At 42.9% G+C, this 23,047-nt stretch overlaps 1 protein-coding gene across 1 annotated transcript; it reads right to left on the minus strand.

Annotated features, from left to right (window-relative positions):
• Positions 1-11,400: 11,400 nt before the first annotated feature.
• LOC118482608 lies at positions 11,401-15,140 on the minus strand. Its single transcript, XM_035978164.1, has 8 exons — positions 14,441-15,140; positions 14,214-14,369; positions 13,623-13,871; positions 13,419-13,558; positions 12,444-13,262; positions 12,071-12,361; positions 11,645-12,005; positions 11,401-11,426 (listed from the first exon to the last, which is right to left on the minus strand). The coding sequence occupies exons 1-8, from the start codon at positions 15,138-15,140 to the stop codon at positions 11,401-11,403; spliced, it is 2,742 nt and encodes a 913-aa protein (XP_035834057.1).
• Between the last annotated feature and the right edge of the window lie 7,907 nt (positions 15,141-23,047).

Genomic DNA, 23,047 nt, shown 5'->3' on the forward strand with positions numbered 1-23,047 from the left:
AGGTATAGAAAAGAATATGTTCTTATCATAATCTACAGTTTTTGCTTCAATTGTGGTATGCACAGACTCATAGTCATTCGGTTCTATAACGTAGAACATGTGAGCATATGAATGCTTAGTATACCCAATGAAAATTCAATCTATACCTACTTCCCCTATGTTCCTTATCTTAGGATCAGTAAGCCTTACCACAGCTCTAGAACTCCAAACTCTCAATTTATGCAACTCTAGAGGTTTTTTATACCAAAGCTCAAAAGGGGTAGACTTGTTCCTTTTATACCATATTTAGCAAATAGAAGGCTGCAACGTAGCCTCACCCCAAAAGCCTTCACTTAGGCCAGAATAAGACAACATGGTATTGACCAATTCCTTTAGAGTCCTATTCTTCCTTTCTGCCACACTATTTTGTTTCGGTGTATAAGGAGCAGTGGTATGGTGTATTATTCCCGTTCATTGGAAATATACGCGATCAAAATACACACCACCTCCATCTGTATGCTGAATTTTAATCAACACACTCCGATGAAGCTCTACTTCTTGTTTATAGATTTTAAACTTTTCTAGAGCTTGATCCTTTGCATGCAACAAATAAACAAAATAAAATCCATTAGCATCATCTATGAACATTATTACATACTTTTTATTACCTAATGATGGTGTATCATGATAGTCACATAGATCGAATGTTATCAAATCTAACATTTTACTTTCCCTATGAACATGTTGCATGAAATGCTTTTAGTTATCTTATTCTCCTTGCAAATATGGCATTTATTATTCTTTATGTTAATAGCATAAATTAAGCTCATTTTTAGGCATTTCTGTAATTCTTTTATACTATATATGTCCTAGTCTAGCATGCCATAATTCCGAATCAGTCAAGTTATTACTATTACTAGTTGAAGCTATGACTATTTAGAAAACTAGTCAATGGTGGCCCTCCGTGGATTCACCTATATGAGTCCGCAATTACTATTACTAGTTGAAGCTATGCAATTAGATTCATTCAAAAAAGACACATCAACATTCAACATAAACATGCCATTACAAAAATAACCAAATCCTACAAAAGTACCATGTTTTAACAAGATATACTTGTCACTTTCCAACACTTGTTTGTAACCACAATTATTCAACACAAGGCCACTTAACAAATTCTTTCAAATTTCAAGTGCATACAAAACATTGTTCAAAAGTAAAGATTTTTCAGAAGTAAAAAAAAAAAAGTTGCACGATTCCTATTCCTTTGATTGGTTCAGTTGCAACATTCCCCATCTTGATGATAAATCCATATTCAATTGGTTGAAAGTCTTTAAATCAACGAAGATCCTTCCATGAATGGCTTATTGCACCCGAATCAACCCACCAAGCAATGTCATCAACCTGCACATAAAATGCTTCAGAAATTAGTGATACCTAATTTTGAACCGAATTATTAATTTGTACTAAATTATGACCTTGCTTGCCCAGGTCCTGGATCCACTAGAACCAACCTCATTCTTGTTCTTTGAACCAAACTTCTTGTTGTTCTTCATCACTTTATAGTCTCTCTTGAAGTGACCAACCTTACTACACTTCCAGCAAGGGTAATTCGGCTTCTTGTTTGGACCCGAATTGTTGTTCCCTTGAAACATTCGTTTCCCTTGAAACTTTCATTTCCCTTTGAACTTATTCACCCATCTCAACCATATTCACAGAAGACGTTCCAGCCTGTTTCGTTTCATCATTGACCAACAATTTTCTTGCCACTTCCAAGTTCAACCAAACTTAACTATCCATTCTGATGTTTCAGATTATGTTTAAAATCTTTCCAGGAAGGAGATAACTTATCAATAATGCTCGAAACCGAGATGGATTCATCCATCTTCATGTCATGTTGGGCATACTCCCCCAAGATTCGCAACAGTTCATTATACTATTCCATGACAAAAATCGAATCAACCTTTTTGTAATTGTTGAAATTACTAACAAGAAACTTCTTACTAGAAGAATCTCATGCCATGTATTTAGCTTCCAAATGTAATTTTCGTTTTCCCACTTTGACCGCTTCCTGATTTTTTCCAGATTACCTTCCCCAAATAACTGGATTCCACTGAAAATTAATATTTCGAGTGGAGGTCGTGCTTAAACAGGATCCCGGTCAAAGTCAGTCTCGCAAAAATGGGAGTTTTATTTCAGAACGGATTGTGCTACAGATGCGATTTGCATGAAGAAACGACGTTTCATGCTCTTTGGGATTGTTGGGTTGCGAAAGCTACATGGTGGTGTATTCTAGTGTGGCTTAAGATCCCATTTCCATCAAACAATGTTTCTCTTCAGCAAATTCTTGGAATTGTTTCAAACATGAAAGGGTCTAAGGATTGGAAAAAGATTATCGAAGGGGTACTCTTGGTCTCGGCTTGGGAAATATGGAAGGTGAGAAATGAAGCCACTTTTAACAATAATCATCTCCACTTCAACAGGACGGCGGATACTATGAAAGAAAATGATTTTTATTGGATTTCTAGTCTATCTAAATATGTAAACCTTAATTGGGTGAGATGGCGTGGGTTTAATTTCCGAGATGTAGTTGTGTAATCTTGGGGTTCAAGCTTCTTGTTGGCCCTTTTTTCTATATTTTATATAGAAGTTTCGCCATTCAAAAATTGGAAGTTATATGGTGTTAGGTAACCGCTAATGAATGTTGAGTGATTTAAAACTAGTGTTAATTAGTGATTACTAAGATGTGTTAATAAATCGAAACGTGATGTCTTGAACAAGGGTTTTTATGACCAACCCGACAACCTTTTATGTATTTGGACAATTTTTTCTATGTAGTTGGACTACTTTTGTATATAACTAGGTAGCTAATTATTTTTGTATGTAACTAGATAGCCTAATAAACCTAAGCCATGAAACCAAACCACTAGTAACAGAGTTCGGTTTGGTTTGGTTTGGTTTAGTTTAAAATTGCAACCTTTGGCTCTGGTGTTAAGTTATTTGATTTTTCATGACACACTTGGTTTTTTACTATACCTTTGGCGCCATTCCTTTCATTGAGACTTTGTGTGCTTTTTTTGTTTAAGGTTTTGTATTTTGTATTTTGTATTTCAGGGCATAAGGGGAAATGCTAGCCTAGAAGAAGCCTTCATGTGATTGTGATTAGAGGGGTCTTTGGTCACAAAGAGAAGAATGGCCGTCAGTACGTGTTTCCCTATACAGAAAGGTTGGGATTTGCCCTTCGTCGATAGTGCAGAAGAGTGGGAGATGACGAAGGGAATTCATATTTTTTGTGTGTTTCTAACAAAGAAATAAAATAGTAATTTGAAAAATAAAACACAACGACTAAACATTCTTTTACTCCAAAAACTAAATATGTTACGTTGTACAAGCAACTATACAATTAAAAAAATTAAATGATTAAAAAAAAGTAAAGACGCTATTCTTATACGTTACATTTTCGAATGACTTATGCAATAATTTATTTTAATTTGTCCACTTGGACCAATAACAATATTTAAGCTCTCTTTTTTTGTTTTCTGTGAATTGTTGAATTGTTACCTAAGTTCATCAAACAGTTTTTGTTTTTTTTTTTCAATTTTATAATTATTACTCTACTATACAAAACCAACTTTGGGGGAATAGTGCCACACAGACTACTATACAAAACCAACTTTGGGGGAATAGTGCCACACAGCTGTGTGGCACTTCCCTATTGGACCAATTTTTTTTTCCAATTTTTTTTTTATTTTATTTTATTTCCAGTTTAAAATTACGCTTTCATCCTTTATTTAAAATTACGTTTTTGCCCACAGCTCAAAATAAAATTATAATTTTGTCCCTAACTCAAAATTACGCTTTTGCCCTCGGTTCAAAAACTCACTTTTAATTTTGTTCCCAGTTTGAAAATATGGTTTCGCCCTTCGTTTAATATTACGTTTTTGCACCCGCTTCAAAATAAATTGTTCCCCTTTTCTCTAGCTCAAAATTACGATTCTGCCCTCAGCTAAAAATTACGTTTTTGCCCACAGTTCAAAATAAAATTATATTTTCCCCCTAGCTCAAAATTATGATTTTGCTCTCAGTTTAAAATTATGATTTCGCCTCCAGTTTAAATATAATTTTTGAGCTGCGGGCAAAAACTTAATTTTATTTTGAGCTGGGACAAAATCGTAAATTATAAAAACCGTAATTTTATTTTGCCCCAAACTAAAAATGACGACTTTGCATTTTCGCCCCGTTTCAAAAATTATGATTTCGCCTTCGGTTTAAAATTATGTTTTTGCCCGGTTCAAAATAAAACTATGCTTTTGCTCCCTATTCAAAATTACGATTTTGCCCTCAGTTCAAAATTTTGATTTTGCTCCAGTTCAAATTAAAAATATAGTTTTGTCCCCGACTTAAAATTATGATTTTGTGCTTAGTGCAAAGTTATATTACGATTTTGTCTCCGGTTCAAATTTATAGTATTGCCATCACTTTAACTTTTGCCAAATTACGATTTTACCCAAGTCAACAGATACAACTTTGCCCTTGGTTCAAATTACAGTATTGCTATCGTTTTACTTTTTTTAGCAAAACGATAAAAGTATTTTTTTTATTAGTTGACTGGATTTAATTTTTTTCCATGTGAAGGGGTATGGTCCCAAAAAGTCGCGCAAACCTCATAACAGGTTGCACGTGAGACCATACTCCTTAGCATAACAACTTGATAATAGCAGCCTCGCGCGGCTCACATAACATTGTGACTTATCCCCGCGCGAGGAAGAGCACATAATAAACACAGATAGCAACACTTAGCATAAAAACAACGGCATAAGGGAGCACACTAGCCCCGCGCGGGTTAGTTGCCATCAAACAAAATCCTCTCCATAGGAAGACGCGCTGTTACCTACAGAGGTACACAGGGTACAAATGGCAGTAAAAAGAACCAATGAGCGTCCAGCAGGCTCTGTTCAATCGTGCGCCACGATCTTCTGACGATAAGTACACAAGGACGCCTACATGGCACCAATCAAGAGACGGGGACAACTGTCCCACGATCTCCACTTGTCTGCTGATGACAGAAGGGACAACAAGGCCGACAACGATGACACGTGGCTCCAATCAAGGTGCGCCAACACCGACGAGCATCTAGAAGCCACTAAGCAGTCGAGGCCAGCAAGGCAAAGAGCGTATTCGTTGTTGTCCGTTTCTGGCCCAAGGCCCATCAGCCCACAACCTCTTACACCTCTCCGGCTATAAATAGAGACCTTCATTCCTCAGGTTATGGATTCTATTCCCTCGGCTCTTACTCTTAGCTACTTAATTACTCTCAAAGCAGTCGCTTATTCTCACGCCGGAGCCCGGTTAAGAGGGAAACCCCCACATTCCCCTCTTAACGAGTAACGGTGTTCTGTTTTGCAGGTTGATTTACCAGTCGGAGCTCAAATACCTCAAAGAAGATTAACCATTATGATAGGAACATAAACCCCTCTAATTAATACCTTAATTAGATCACTGTTTCTTCATTGGCGCCCACCGATTTTTTTTCTATAACCACCCTCATCTTCTTTATTTGAGCCTTTGACATCTTTTCATCCTTCGACTATGACTGGTCAAGGAATCTTTCCAGAGTTCGGCTTCGGAGCCAACTCCAACACGGCCTTGGGTGAAGGAGTCCAAAACCTCCAAGCCCAAATCGAAGAGATAGGTGAAGTTGAGATCACCAACACGGGGGGTCAGCGCGGGAGCGTTACCCGTATCACACAAATGGCTACCCCAGGTAACAACGGCGAAGGACCGTCCAACCCGGTGCCACCTCAAAATGTATCTGCATTACTTGGCTTACCAGAGGGCGAAACCCCAACCTCGTGGTATGCCAAGAACATCGCCACTATCAATGCAGCATACCAATCGCTCATCGCGCAGCAGGCAGTGTTGACGGCAGAACCGTCCTTGGTCACTCCTCCTAGTCAGGGGGTGCGCCAAATGCCACCACCAGCCAATCTGCAAGGCAGAACCAACAGGCCTCCCCCTACAAGACGTTTAAGCGTACAAGACACGCGCGATACAAGAGGAGAAACGGATAGTCACTATGAATATCCGTCGAACCTTCAACGAGGCCCTGTTCACAGCCGGCTCACGCCGCGCAACATGAACAATGAATGGGAAGAAACCGACCCATATGATCCTACATGGGAAGGTGATGAAGAGTCGTCAGTCTTCAATCGTTTACCAAAAAACCACGAGTACTATAAGCCAAGACAACACATTGGCTATACAGAAGAGGCTGAAAGAGATTTCCGCCTGGCTTACAGGCCAGCGGAAGCTGCGGAACACTCCAAGTTTATCCCGAAAATCGCACTCGCACCACTCTCACGAGAGAAGCTACCCCCAACCGTTGGGAAATTCAATGGGTTGACTGACCCAGACGACCACGTCAGAACATTCACGAGTGTGGGCTGCATGGGAGGTTGGAACATGCCCATGTGGTGCCACCTGTTCATTCAAACGCTGACCGGAGCGGCTCGCGCCTGGTTTGACAGCCTTCCGCCCGGAAAAATTAAGTCATGGACAGACTTCAAGACACAATTCTTAAGCTATTTTAGCCAACAACGTCGCTATCAGCGTGATACGGCGGAAGTAGAAGATATATGGCGAAGGGATGGTGAAGGTCTGGAGGACTTCATCACGCGTTTCAACAAAGAATGTTTAGAGATTGGCGGCGTCAGTGAGCAACTCATGCGCTGCCACTTCAAGAAGGCTATACGCTGTGATAGCCTCATTAGAACCATCACAGGCAAAGATGGGATGCCAAAAGAGTGGGATAAACTGATGGAAGCAGCAAAGATCGTCGCGCAAACCGAGGAGTCCCTTGCTGGTGGAAAGGGTTATTACTCCGAAGATCGATTCTCAAGAGCAAACGAGAGGCCGCGCGACAACAACAACAAGCGCAACAAGTACAAGAGTCATGACTGGAAGTCTGAGAGACCCAGAGGCCGCGACGACAGGCCACGTTACAGAGAAGATGCGCGAGATACGATTGACCGAATCGGTTACAAGAAAGCAGTCAGAGACGACAACCGTGACAAACACTGGACTCCGCTCACAAAAACTCCAAAGGAGGTATTGATGACGGAGAATGTCGATTTCAAGGCGCCAAGGCCAATGACAAACAAGAAAGGGCAAGACCCTAACTTATACTGCGATTTTCACAAAGACTCGGGGCATTTGACCGATGACTGCTACAGTTTGCGCCAGGAAATCGAAAGAGCGCTCAAAAGCGGCAAGCTAAGCCATTTAGTGAAGAATGTGCGCAAGGACACCCGTCAGCTCCAGCGTCACGATGAAGGCAGCCACAAAAAGGTGAGACGGCTAGAGACTCACATGGTCAACGGACCAAGATACACCGCGAGAGAAAAAGGCAAACGGCCCTATGAGCCTTCTTGGCAAGAACAGCAAGTCATATTCCCAGTAGTGCGCGGCGGTCCTCGCGCTACACGACCCGTCGTCATTACTGGTATAATTGGTCACTATGAAACAGAGTACATCTTCGTCGACCCAGGAAGCACAGCCGACATCATCTACGAACAATGTTTCAATCAATTCGATGAAGAAGACAAAGCGAGACTCGAGCCAGTCGATTATCCTTTGTCCGGCTTTTGCAACGAAATGGTCTTCCCTCTCGGCCAAATCAGTTTCCCTGTCACACTCTCTGACGGGAAACATTCAAGAACAACAAATGTGAACTTTATGGTAATGCCAGTGAAATCAAGGCATGATGTGCTTCTTGGAAGGGAAGCACAAGGCGAACTAAACATGGTGACTTCAACACCTCATTCTGCCATAGGTTTTCCTACCAAGACAGGCGTCGCAATCATATACGCCAAGAAAGAAGTGATGTCAACTGAAGAGCTGCGCCCAACAAAAGCGGCGAAGGTCTCTATGACCGAGCCAGAAAAATGGGTCCTAAACCGCAAGTACCCAGAGCAGACAGTGACAATTGGCCACGCCATTTCGTCAGACATCAGAAAACATTTAAAGCAACTGCTGTTCCGCAACATGGATATTTTTGCCTGGACCCCGTCAGACATGACCGGCGTCCCGCGCAACATAACTGAGCATTGCTTAAACACGTACCCTTCTGTAGAACCAAAAGCCCAGCGAAGGCGCAGCCTAGGCGCGGATAAGACAAAAGCGATGAATGAGCAAGTATGTGAGTTGCTCAAGGCTGGAATCCTGAGAGAGGTAAGATACCAAAGCTGGGTCGCGAACCCTGTGATGGTAGAAAAATCAAATGGCGGATGGCGCATGTGCGTAGATTACACTGATCTCAACAAGGCGTGCCCAAAGGATTGCTATTCCTTGCCTGAGATCGATAAAAAAATTGATTCTCTCGCGCCATACCGATGGAAGTGCTTTCTGGATTGCTATAAAGGATACCATCAAGTGCAGATGAAGCTAGAAGATGAAGACAAGACAGCCTTTAGGACTGATCTTGGAATATTCTGCTACACCAAAATGCCTTTTGGTTTAAAAAATGCAGGCGCGACTTATCAACGCTTGATGGACAAAACCTTCGCAGGTGACATCGGAAAGCACATTGAGGTTTATATCGATGATCTAGTGGTGAAAAGTCCCGAGGAGGACCAAATGTTAAAAGACATCGAAAAAACGTTCAACTCATTGCGCAGCGTAAATATGAAGCTAAATCCAGCCAAGTGTTCCTTTGGCATGGAAGAAGGGAAGTTTCTGGGCTTCATTGTCACAAACGGCGGTTTCAAGGTGAACCCCGAGAAGGTCCAAGCTATAGAACGAATGCCTTCACCAAGAAACATCAAGGAAATGCAACGACTAGCCGGCCGGCTGGCCGCGCTAAATCGTTTTCTCTCCAATCACGCCGCAAGGTCGTATCCCTTCATTAGCAAGTTGCGCAATTGCGTAAAGAAGCAAGAGTTCAAATGGACCCCGGAAGCCGAAACAGCTTTTCAACAAATGAAAGCGTGTCTGATCGAACTCCCTACGCTGACGGCACCGTTTGAAAAAGAGCCCCTTGTGCTGTACTTGTCCTCCTCGGATAAGGCAATAGGGTCAGTATTGTTGGTAGACAGGAATGGCGTGCAAACCCCGATCTATTACGTCAGCAGGGTACTCACAGACCCGGAAACAAGATATTCCACAATGGAAAAGCTGGTTCTTGCACTACTACACGCCTCCCGAAGGTTGCGCCGATACTTCACAGGCCATGTGATAACTGTGCTTACCAACTTCCACATTGGCACTATACTTCAGAAGCCTGAGACATCAGGCAGGTTGGCAAAATGGGCCATTGAACTGGGCGGCCATAACATCTTGTATAGGCCGCGCCCAGCCATTAAGGGGCAGGTCCTCGCCGACTTCATCACGGAAGTGCCGGCTGATAAAATCAAAGAATGCGAGATGATAGAGACGCCCAAGGAAAACACAGCAGAAGAAACTTGGATGCTTTACACTGACGGGGCATCAAATGAAGATGGCGCGGGAGCAGGTTTACGTCTAGTAAGCCCAGAAAAGCACGAGTTTACTTACGCCATTAAGCTCGACTTCAAAAACACCAACAATGAAGCGGAGTACGAGGCTTTTCTGGCAGGCTTACGCCTCGCCATCAAGATGGGAGCAAAAAACTTGCGCGCACATGTGGATTCACTCCTGATAGCCAGTCAAGTAAACGGCATATACGACGCGAAGGGTGAAGTCATGGCTTTGTATCTGGAACAAGCGAAAGAACTGCTCCAACAATTCAAAACCCACGAAGTCATACATATCAATCGCTCAGAAAACAAGCCCGCAGATGCCCTGAGCAAGCTCGCCTCGACTTCCTTTCAACATCTCGCCAAGGATGTAAGGATAGAGGTACTCAAGAACCCATCGGTTTTATTGCGCCAAGTTAACGTAATCGAAACAGGGCAGACATCATGGATGACCCCCATCATCCAATACTTGCAAGAGGGGGTGCTTCCCGAGAACAAAGCGGAAGCAAGAAAGATCCAAAACAAAGCCCTACAGTACGAAATGAACAGCGGTATCTTATACCGAAAATCCTTCCTGGGACCACTACTGCGCTGTGTGGACCCCCAGGACGCGAATTATTTGATAAGGGAAATCCACGAAGGGATTTGCGGCATCCACTCCGGACCAAGGATGGTTGTCGCGAAGATCATGAGCGCCGGTTACTACTGGCCTGGTATGCATGTTGACGCAATGAAGGAGATCCGCAAGTGTGACTCTTGCCAGAGACACTCTCCAAAAACACTGCGTCCTAAAAACGATCTCATTCCCGTGTCCACCGCATGGCCCTTCCAACAATGGGGAATTGACATGGTGGGACCTTTCCCGGATGCCCCCGGCGCCGTGAAGTTCATTATAGTAGCTGTCGACTACTTCACGAAGTGGGTAGAAGCCAAAGCCCTTGCATCCACCACGGCTATGATTGTGCGCAAGTTCATATGGGAGCACATCATATGCAGATTCGGCCTCCCGCTCAAGATCGTGACAGACAACGGCACCAACTTTGCTTCAGGCGATCTTAAGAACTGGATGAAGGAGATGAACATTGAACACACTTTCACCTCCGTTGCGCACCCACAAGGCAACGGACAAGTGGAAAGTGTGAACAAATGCATCGTCGAAGGGATAAAGGCCAGATTAGGAACAAGGCGGCGCGGATGGGTCGATGAGCTCCCAAGCATTTTATGGGCTCATCGGACCATGCCAAAAACGAGTACCGGCGAGACCCCTTTCAGCCTGGTCTATGGCTCAGAGGCGGTAATCCCGGCGGAGATTGGCTTGCCCTCGCCGCGAATGACCACGGTCAACACGGTTGACAATGAAGCGGAAAGGCGTCTAGACTTAGACTTGTTAGAAGAACGACGCGAAATCGCAAGAATCAGAGAGGCCAAATACAAAACCCAGCTGGAAAGGTACTACAACACAAGGGTTCGCATTTGTACCTTCAATCCAGGGGAGTACGTCTTTCGCGACAACGAAGCGTCAAATGCGGAACGCCCAGGGAAATTGGCACCCAAATGGGAAGGCCCATATCTGATTCATGAGGTCCTAGGCAAAGGGGCCTACAAATTGCGCACCTTAGATGGCCACATCTTACCAAGAACTTGGAATGCGCAACAATTGCGCAAATGCTATATGTAACCTTTTCGGCCTTGCGCCATTTTTCAATTTCGCCACGCCGGCTACGAGCCATTGGCAAATATGTATGAAGGCCTAAGAGCCAACTTCCGACTTGAATGAAAACATACGACATGTTCTATTACATTGTTTTTTCGTTACAAATGCATGTTAAACTTCTGATTAGCGCGAAAACACTCCAGCATTTTGAAATGGTTCAAACCACCTCCAAGGTCCTCCGCAAACAAAGCGCGAGACCGGGTGGCCACCTTATACTTAGATAACGCTTCCATTTATTCGAGCTAATTTAGCATAAGTTTTTATAACAATGCAGTAATTGCAACAGAAAAATACAAAAGGTTCCATTAACATCTTGCGCAACTGCGCAGCATCATACATAAGACTATCAAGGAAATTACAAAGGCACAAGTGCCTACCAACTAACTACTCAACAAACTCTCCTACTCTTCGCGACGATCATCACCATCATCTCCGTCGTCTTCACCATCATCATCGTTGCCATCATCATCACCATCACCGCCATCATCACCAGCTGGCTCTTCGTCGGACAACTCGACGGTGACCGGTGGGTCGAGAATTGCCTTAAGACGCTGGCACCAGTCGTCTTTCTTTAACGATTCAACAACCAACTCCATGATAGGCAAGGAGAGGTTGTCATAGGAATTTTCAGCACTTGCCAGCGCAGCATCGGCACGATCTGTTACTGAGCAGTGGCTTGTGTCAAATTCTTGCCCAAGCATTTGCTCAACATGATCAGCACACTCCAGGTAACCTCCTCGGTGACCCACCGCACGCGCCGCATCTGTCAGAGCCGCCACAGCGCGATCTAGCTCGTTCGCATTCAAGATGGAGTTGGCAACCTTCAACAAAAGATAAGCATTAAAGAAAAAACTCTTAACTTAAGAAAAAAACACAAGGCACTTACCATCACTACTCCACGAGTGCGCATCCACTCCGCTTCTGAGACAAGTGTATCGACGATACCTTGAGCCTCAGAGTAGTTGGTTTGAGCCACATTCAGCGCGGCAGTGCTCACAGCACGCGCCTCCTCAGCATCAGCAGCCTTGACCTTCTCAGCCTCAAGGTCAATCTCCAAAGACTCGCATCTGTCGATTTGCTCATTCAAGCGACGCTTGAGTTCCGCTATCTCAACGTCCTTGGCATGGAGATCCTTGTCCTTGTTAGACAATTGCACCTTGGCTTCAGTCAGCTCAACCTAAAAATTGACAAACACCTTGAGAATTGACTTAGAGAAATCTCGTAAACAAAAAGGAAGAGCGGGAATCAGTAGAACTAACCTCCATCTGCTGCTTGGCAGTTTTTTCACCCTGCGCTTCCTCCACCTTTGAGGTCAAGTCCGCAACTGTAGCCTCAAGACCAACGATCTTCTGTCGTAGAGCATAAGTACGCTCGTTGTCTTGGGCGCATATACGTTTGAACTCGGCCTTCTCCTTGGCCAGTTGCTCCTCAGCATTGTGGAGTTTTTTCTGCAGCCCCTCGCGGCCCCACTCCTCCGCCTTCTTGTCAGCCTCAAACTTGGCTCTTTCTTCGTCGAGCGCAGCTTTCGACTTCTCAAACTCCGCAATTCGCTTCAGAGTACGCTCGCGGTAACCCTCCCAATCGGCACGTTCTCTGACCATCGTCCGCCATTCGCGAACGATCTGATGGTTGGCAGAGCGGGCATTGGCCTCCCCAAGAATATAAGTACGATATAACATCTCATGGGTTTTTGCCCTTTGCCGATTAACCTCACCAGGGGGGAAGGAATTCAAAAACCATTCACGCGAAGCGCTAAACTCAGCAAATGTATCCTTCTGTTTTAAGCTCCAGGGGGCTTGATGGAGGGCATCACCGCGCTCTTCTTCAGTATATGTCTTGTAGTAGATATCTCCAACGGTATCTTTCGCCCCTACCACAGTGGGGTTATAACCCCCAGCTCCACCAGAGCTCGCGCCGCTAGAAGAGTAGCGGCCGGACCCTTTCGAAATGTTAACAGGGCCGGTGCCGGCTGGCCTGGTGACCTCAGGACCTGGAGACTTCAAAGGCTGATCCATAGCCTTTTTCGCCGCCATCTCCTTCTCCAAGGCCTGCTTCTTAGCCACCTCAGCCAGCCTCTCCTGCTCCGCCCTACGCTTCCTATCTTCCTCCTCCTTTTTATTCTTCTCCTCCTCCTCTCTTTTCTTCTTCTCCTCCTCCTCTCTTTTCTCTCTCTCCTCTACTTCCTTCTTCTTCTTCTCCTCAGCAATCTTCTTCTCTTCTTCTTTCTTACGCGCCTGCTCCACCTTTCGCTGCGCTTCAGCCGCCTTCGCGGCGTCCTGAGCTGCAGCATCAGTAGACCTGACGGTTATCTTGGGCCTTTTTGCCCCCGCCTCAACGAATGTAACCGCCTTTTCAGGGGTCTTCTTCTTGATCTCTACAAAACAAGGCAAGTATAAGCAAAGAAGTTTTTTAGAAAAGAAGAGAAGAAAAGAACATACCAGGAGAAAATTGATACAACGAGCGCAGCCTGCTCGTCTTCCCTATCGCAGGGATCACAACAGATTGAGGCGCGGAGGCCACACCAGTCGTAGCCTCGCTCCTACCCCTCTTTCGCCCAATAAGTCGGGCACCAGCATTTTCCTCCTCTTCTACATCTTCGGGAAAACTGGGGGTCGCGCCAGCATCGGGGTTACGAGAACCCGCGCTCCCAGAACTCTTTGACCCACCAGCACCAGCTTTTCCCTTAGCTACATGAGATAAACCTTCATATGAGTCACTGATGATCACATAATCATCCAAGTCACGTTGACGAAGGCGAAGAGTACCTTTGCCAGCAGCAGCTGTTGCGCGACTAGGGCCAGTGCCCTTGCTGGTCACCTCCGGCTCCGCTTTCTTCTTCTTCTTCACCGGTTTCTTCTTTTTCTCCTCTGGGTCAATCCCCAGGTCGCGCAACACACCTGCAAATATTTTAGACCAAGAGCTTAGCTCGCCGTTGGAAGATCCTACGGACTCCTCGCTGGAAAGATAGAAAGTTTCTTTCCCAGCGAGAGTCACAGAGCGCAATGGACGAGGTTTTGGGTATTGCGCACCTTCAGTAGCAGTTGGCGGCGAAGCAAAGGCATCAGCAGCTGGAAACATGAAGTTTCCTTTAATCTGGTCATACCAGCTCTCTTCATCATCGCGCACTGCGCGAACACCCATGGAGCCACCAAAGGTAGTGAAGGCAGCTTGGTAGAGTTGTACTTCTATAAATAAAAAAAGGGTAAGAAACATTTGCAGCAAATTTACTTGGAAAGAGAACAAACAAACGACTAACCTTGATCGCCAAGCTTTAAAACGGGAACTTCCCTGCTGCTAGGGGACCACCGGTCACTCATCTTTGCTGCAACCAGAACATTTTCTCCAAACACCCGGTTAGGGGTTGAGGTCAGCTGTTGGTACCACAAAGCCGTCTTCGGGATCGGCAGATCTTCCTTGGGTATGGCCTCAGTCCACTCCCTGAAGGTCATAGCGACCGGCACGACTTCTTCCCTGATGAAGAAGAACTTGGGTTTCCAGTCATGGAAACTCTTTGGTGGATTCAACAAGATCTTCTTCGCCGCACCTCGGCTTGCAAACGAAAAGAACCCCATCGTCCTTTGGAGTTGATAGAATGATCGAAATTTGTCGACAGTTGGCTCGATGCCATGAGACTGGCATAAGAACTCGAAATGTCGCACCCTCACCATCCCAGGTGGACTCATCTGAGATATGTGGAACTGGTAGTAAGAAAGGATGCTACCCAGAAAGTTGGTCGCCGGCAACCGGAAGTTACCCTGAAGAAAGAAATCTTCATAAAGGGTAATATAGCCGGGTGGGGCATCAGCCGCGGTCTGGCCCTGAGCCGGGTACCGGGCATCCCACTCCGGTGGGAATCTAAAACTTCGAACAATCTGTTCGAAAAGACCTAAATCCCACTTGAGGACAGGAACTGGTCCCTCCTCACTAACAGGAGCCTCTTGATGTTCTTCACTCATATTCGTAAGAAAATCTGGAAAAAGGCTCGAAGAAGGTTTGAAGATTTGAAGAAATCTTGAAGAAAATGAAGAACACTTTGAAGATTCAAAGAGTTTTGAGAGGAAATTGAAGAAGAAACGAAGAGAGTGAATCTCTCACCCTTCTCTTCGGATATTTATACCCATCGCATTTAATGCGATGGGTAACCGTGCCGCACTAGCCGCAAGGGTAACCAACGAGAGGTTGCCACGTCGAGCGGGAAAACAGGGACGACGGTTACCACGCGCGCGTGGCACTCACTCTCCTGACATGAAGTGCAACCGCCGCAGGCGGCATGATGACACCCGTGCCAGGGGTCAACTCAAACGTCGCCCTCAGCGACTTATCTCACCAACCTGTCAGAGGTTCAAATTTCGAAGTTTCCCGCCATAAAACGTGCAAGTAACTTCATGCAGAAGTCACATGAGTCGCGCCAGATATACGTAAACTACTAATACCTCGCGCGATTAAAAGGACAAACAAGATATCACTCGACACCTGCCTAGTACCTGCGCATCGAAAACAACAGTTTCCTACATGCGCCTTACAAGTCAAGACCAAAAGGACAACTTCCCCTTCTCTTATTTTTATCAAGTCCAGAGCTCCAACCACTTGCGTTGCGCATGGTGCAGCACTGGACTGGGGGGACTTGAAGGGGTATGGTCCCAAAAAGTCGCGCAAACCTCATAACAGGTTGCACGTGAGACCATACTCCTTAGCATAACAACTTGATAATAGCAGCCTCGCGCGGCTCACATAACATTGTGACTTATCCCCGCGCGAGGAAGAGCACATAATAAACACAGATAGCAACACTTAGCATAAAAACAACGGCATAAGGGAGCACACTAGCCCCGCGCGGGTTAGTTGCCATCAAACAAAATCCTCTCCATAGGAAGACGCGCTGTTACCTACAGAGGTACACAGGGTACAAATGGCAGTAAAAAGAACCAATGAGCGTCCAGCAGGCTCTGTTCAATCGTGCGCCACGATCTTCTGACGATAAGTACACAAGGACGCCTACATGGCACCAATCAAGAGACGGGGACAACTGTCCCACGATCTCCACTTGTCTGCTGATGACAGAAGGGACAACAAGGCCGACAACGATGACACGTGGCTCCAATCAAGGTGCGCCAACACCGACGAGCATCTAGAAGCCACTAAGCAGTCGAGGCCAGCAAGGCAAAGAGCGTATTCGTTGTTGTCCGTTTCTGGCCCAAGGCCCATCAGCCCACAACCTCTTACACCTCTCCGGCTATAAATAGAGACCTTCATTCCTCAGGTTATGGATTCTATTCCCTCGGCTCTTACTCTTAGCTACTTAATTACTCTCAAAGCAGTCGCTTATTCTCACGCCTGAGCCCGGTTAAGAGGGAAACCCCCACATTCCCCTCTTAACGAGTAACGGTGTTCTGTTTTGCAGGTTGATTTACCAGTCGGAGCTCAAATACCTCAAAGAAGATTAACCATTATGATAGGAACATAAACCCCTCTAATTAATACCTTAATTAGATCACTGTTTCTTCATTGGCGCCCACCGATTTTTTTTCTATAACCACCCTCATCTTCTTTATTTGAGCCTTTGACATCTTTTCATCCTTCGACTATGACTGGTCAAGGAATCTTTCCAGAGTTCGGCTTCGGAGCCAACTCCAACACGGCCTTGGGTGAAGGAGTCCAAAACCTCCAAGCCCAAATCGAAGAGATAGGTGAAGTTGAGATCACCAACACGGGGGGTCAGCGCGGGAGCGTTACCCGTATCACACAAATGGCTACCCCAGGTAACAACGGCGAAGGACCGTCCAACCCGGTGCCACCTCAAAATGTATCTGCATTACTTGGCTTACCAGAGGGCGAAACCCCAGCCTCGTGGTATGCCAAGAACATCGCCACTATCAATGCAGCATACCAATCGCTCATCGCGCAGCAGGCAGTGTTGACGGCAGAACCGTCCTTGGTCACTCCTCCTAGTCAGGGGGTGCGCCAAATGCCACCACCAGCCAATCTGCAAGGCAGAACCAACAGGCCTCCCCCTACAAGACGTTTAAGCGTACAAGACACGCGCGATACAAGAGGAGAAACGGATAGTCACTATGAATATCCGTCGAACCTTCAACGAGGCCCTGTTCACAGCCGGCTCACGCCGCGCAACATGAACAATGAATGGGAAGAAACCGACCCATATGATCCTACATGGGAAGGTGATGAAGAGTCGTCAGTCTTCAATCGTTTACCAAAAAACCACGAGTACTATAAGCCAAGACAACACATTGGCTATACAGAAGAGGCTGAAAGAGATTTCCGCCTGGCTTACAGGCCAGCGGAAGCTGCGGAACACTCCAAGTTTATCCCGAAAATCGCACTCGCACCACTCTCACGAGAGAAGCTACCCCCAACCGTTGGGAAATTCAATGGGTTGACTGACCCAGACGACCACGTCAGAACATTCACGAGTGTGGGCTGCATGGGAGGTTGGAACATGCCCATGTGGTGCCACCTGTTCATTCAAACGCTGACCGGAGCGGCTCGCGCCTGGTTTGACAGCCTTCCGCCCGGAAAAATTAAGTCATGGACAGACTTCAAGACACAATTCTTAAGCTATTTTAGCCAACAACGTCGCTATCAGCGTGATACGGCGGAAGTAGAAGATATATGGCGAAGGGATGGTGAAGGTCTGGAGGACTTCATCACGCGTTTCAACAAAGAATGTTTAGAGATTGGCGGCGTCAGTGAGCAACTCATGCGCTGCCACTTCAAGAAGGCTATACGCTGTGATAGCCTCATTAGAACCATCACAGGCAAAGATGGGATGCCAAAAGAGTGGGATAAACTGATGGAAGCAGCAAAGATCGTCGCGCAAACCGAGGAGTCCCTTGCTGGTGGAAAGGGTTATTACTCCGAAGATCGATTCTCAAGAGCAAACGAGAGGCCGCGCGACAACAACAACAAGCGCAACAAGTACAAGAGTCATGACTGGAAGTCTGAGAGACCCAGAGGCCGTGACTTATCCCCGCGCGAGGAAGAGCACATAATAAACACAGATAGCAACACTTAGCATAAAAACAACGGCATAAGGGAGCACACTAGCCCCGCGCGGGTTAGTTGCCATCAAACAAAATCCTCTCCATAGGAAGACGCGCTGTTACCTACAGAGGTACACAGGGTACAAATGGCAGTAAAAAGAACCAATGAGCGTCCAGCAGGCTCTGTTCAATCGTGCGCCACGATCTTCTGACGATAAGTACACAAGGACGCCTACATGGCACCAATCAAGAGACGGGGACAACTGTCCCACGATCTCCACTTGTCTGCTGATGACAGAAGGGACAACAAGGCCGACAACGATGACACGTGGCTCCAATCAAGGTGCGCCAACACCGACGAGCATCTAGAAGCCACTAAGCAGTCGAGGCCAGCAAGGCAAAGAGCGTATTCGTTGTTGTCCGTTTCTGGCCCAAGGCCCATCAGCCCACAACCTCTTACACCTCTCCGGCTATAAATAGAGACCTTCATTCCTCAGGTTATGGATTCTATTCCCTCGGCTCTTACTCTTAGCTACTTAATTACTCTCAAAGCAGTCGCTTATTCTCACGCCGGAGCCCGGTTAAGAGGGAAACCCCCACATTCCCCTCTTAACGAGTAACGGTGTTCTGTTTTGCAGGTTGATTTACCAGTCGGAGCTCAAATACCTCAAAGAAGATTAACCATTATGATAGGAACATAAACCCCTCTAATTAATACCTTAATTAGATCACTGTTTCTTCACCATGTCAAGGAGCTTCCTAAAACTCGCTCATTAATCCTTACAAACTACAGTTTTGCCCTGAGCTCAAAACTACGGTCTTGTCATCGTTTTAGTTTTTTTTTTCCTAACAAAACTATAATAGTGTTTTTTTAATTGATTGAGAATTATTCGGCCATCGCCCCGCAACGCGGGCGGTGGCATTAACTAGTTCCTTAACATAATTCTTATACCTTACATTTTCGAATGTGACTTTTACAATAATTTATTTTAATTTGTCCACTTGGACCGATAACAATATTTTAGCTCTCTTTTTTTGTTTTCTTGTAAATTATTGAATTGTTACCTCAAACGCTTTTTGTTTTTTTTCAAATTTTATAATTATTATAATATTTTATTGTTGTAATTCCTTTTGAATAGATTTCGTTTAGCTTGTAACTTAAAAAAAATCCGATGTTTTATAAGATTTCGAGTATGTCATTACTATGTGCCTTTTTTTATCTGCCTTTAGACATAAATTTTATTTGAAACGAGGTATACATAATAATATAAAATGATGCCGTTTACCTTTTTCCTTATTTAAGGAATACAATATAACGTTTTATAAGTCGTTTACCTTTTTTTGTAATTTGAGTCATATAGTATGACGCTTACTAAACTTTCAATAGATCATTGCAACGCATTTATTTTTATCTAAGTTTTAATAAAATTTTAATTCAAATCTACATCGTACCGATGTTGTATTTGGTTTTATGGTTTTCTTGACATGATGTTAAAAGATTCGTTAAGTTATATACACTTACGTCGTTTACCTTTGTGTTAATTGAGTAACATAATATAAATTTTTGAATGAATCATTGCAACCTTATTTCAATCTACAATTCTATAAAATATGTAGTTGATATTTTTTGTTCTATACCGCGAAGAACTGAACCAAGACTATTCGAACTATATCGGTACCATTAGCATATTCTTTTTTTATGATTTTTTCGTCATGACGGTATAAAACTAATTGAAAATAAAGGTGTATTGGCAATAGAGTATTTTTAGTACAGTATGCTATAGTGAATGTAAGTGACCGAACCAATGCCCTACATGAACAACATTGTTACCTGTATCGATCGGTATTTGTTTATATATTTTCATCAATGTAAAACACGTATCGATATCTTTTGGACGTATCCCTTTTAGTTGCTATAAGAAAGGAGCCGATACGGTGTTGATAACTTTATACTTTAACGAACCGAGCCGATACTAACCGTAAACCTGCCGCAAAGCATGAGAATCCCACTGGTTAAATACATTTCTCAAGATTAAAGACCCATCAACATAAATTTCATATTTAATTTTATAAATTAAAATAATCTTTTGTTAGATCTTTGTTTTTTAAGGGACGGTTTTGTTCCTTAACAATTTAACATTAAGTAAGGGGAGTTAATATTCACACATCCCTCCTCTTTATCTTTTTCTATACATATATACATATATATATATAGTGGAGAGTTCAAATGAGAAGAATTTTTTTGTAAGAAGAAAAAAGAAGAAATTTCAACCAATAAGAATGCTTTATTTTCCTTCATTTAATATAAGTATTTAATGTTACTATAAGGGTACATTGCTAAATCTACATTGGTCATTAATTTGTAGTATTCCTCTTTAATAGCTAACTACATTAAATTTTTTGGAACTTATCTTCAAGATATATATTTTTTCAAAAAAATAAAATAAAATAATTTAAAGTGTAGGATCAATTACGAATTGTGTAAGATAAATTACGAGTTGTGTAGGATAAATTTCAACGTGTAAGATGAATTTCGAAATATGTAGGATAACTTTTGATGTGTGTAGGCAAAAAAAGTTAGTGTGGAGGATAATAGTCTTTATGACTAATTAATTAGTCAAAAATGTAATAAATGAGATAAATGAAAAAAAAAACTATTTATGTTTTACAAAATTACCCTTTGTTCTTTTTCTTCTCAATTAATTTTTCTTCTCAAATGAACCTTCCCTTATATATATATATATATATATATATAGAGAGAGAGAGAGAGAGAGAGATAAAGGGATAAGGGATATGAAAATAAGATTTAGGATGTGAGAATAGTGGATGCCTTAACCAATTATATAAGCATATACAGAATTTTGTAAAAAATATATAATTTTTATCGTACATTATATAGCATAACTAGTTGATACTTACAAGGTTGTAAAGAAACGTGTAACATGGTTAATGTCATTCTGTAATACCCAGTATCACGGAGTCAAAACCGAAACAAAAGAAAGGCGCTGCATTAATTCACATCTAAGGGGCTGTTTGATAGTCTCTTAATGACCATTCAGATGCTACCTCTTAATGGTTTAAAACCTCTGAATGAATAAGAGGTAACCTCAAGTCTGAATGGTTAAGAGGTAACCTCTGAATGGTAAATCATCACATGTCACATTCTTCTACCTTCTCACCATTAAAATTCTTAATGGTTTCATTAAGAGGTAGCCTCTTAATGACCATTCAGACGCTACCAAACAGCCCCTAAATGTATTATAACATCATTTGTCGTAGATAAAATAATATACTTATTTATAAATATTAATGATATATAGGGTATGTGTGGCAAAAGTAGCTGGTGGTTGATAGCTGTAGCTGGTAGCGGTAGTTTTTTAGATATATTTAGGTGTTTGGCGGAGTAGCTGGAACTTTTAATAAAATGTATAAAATGACCAAAATGGACATAATTAAAAAACATAATACTAAACGTAATCACACACACACACACACACACACACACACACACACACACACACACACACACATATATATATATATATATATATATATATATATATATATATATATATATATATATATATATAAGTTCTTTCTCAAATAAATAAAACATGGTCATTTTCAATTAAATAAAAATAGTCATTACCAAATAGTCGAGAACATAATATAATACTATTAATCATTCATGTCGTGCCTTCCATATCAAAGTAGCAATATTGTTGTGAACATGTTTCATCTCATTCAATGTCCCTTCAAATAGGCCGTTGGTGCTTGTGTCATGGTTACGAACATCATGCAGTTCATCTCGTGGTATGTAGTTTGGATGTTGCTCCATTGAAGTAAACATGATATCTTCTTGAGCATTACGTATATAGTTATGCAATGCAAATGTAGCCATGATAACATCAATTTGTGTTTGCACGCTATACTTGGGCATTTTACCAAGTATCTTAAATCGTTTCTTCAAAATTCCAAATGATCTCTCAATAGATGAATGCGAACGGTTAAAAGTTTCTTGCATATTATTCGGGGGCTCTATTTGAAATTGAGATTGATAGCATCTTGTCTTGGAATATGGAACAAAATATCATTTTCTGACTAGATATCATTTATCAACCAAATAATATCTACCTGGTAAAGGACTTGAAAAACAAAGGCGTTGGAATTTATTAAAAGTAATATGAAACAATTCCAAAAATATATGTGTAAACAATTCAAAATATTACCTTCAGGTGATTGTGGGAAGTTGAATTTACTATTTTGGGTCGCGTTAATGAAAAAACGTGTGTCATGTGCTGATCCCTCCCATCCGATCGATGTGATACGAATGTGAAACACATTTCAAAATCACTTGTTTCCATTACATTGAATGTTGGTACCCCTTTTCTACAAATATAAGGTAGTTGTTGACTCTCTGGGATACAGGCCCCTATGTGTGTACCATCAATACATCCAATACAATCCTAAATATAATTTAAACATTAGACTAAAGACAAATTTAATGCAACTCAAACACTTAATTGAAAGTCACTTTATGCAATATATATGAAACGATGTGGATAAAAACTATTCAAATAATTATTGTATATTGATCAACCAAGAGATTCTTTATACACACAACAAGTTCTTGTAATTGATAAAAGTCAAAATTTTCACGTGTATGGAAGAGATAACGTACCAGAAAATCGGTGATGAAAGGGACGATCAAAGAAGAACGTATGAGAACAACAACATACGAAGATTGTGCATATATAATCAAAGAATTTGTTTAAAAGATAACTAAGAATTTGATTTTTCGTTATCTTTAGAAAAAAATTTAAAAAGTTGGTGCTTAAAAAAGTTCATTATCTTTAAAGGTT

This window comes from Helianthus annuus, chromosome 10 (genome assembly GCF_002127325.2).
Source record: "Helianthus annuus cultivar XRQ/B chromosome 10, HanXRQr2.0-SUNRISE, whole genome shotgun sequence".
NCBI classification, from domain to species: Eukaryota; Viridiplantae; Streptophyta; class Magnoliopsida; order Asterales; family Asteraceae; genus Helianthus; species Helianthus annuus.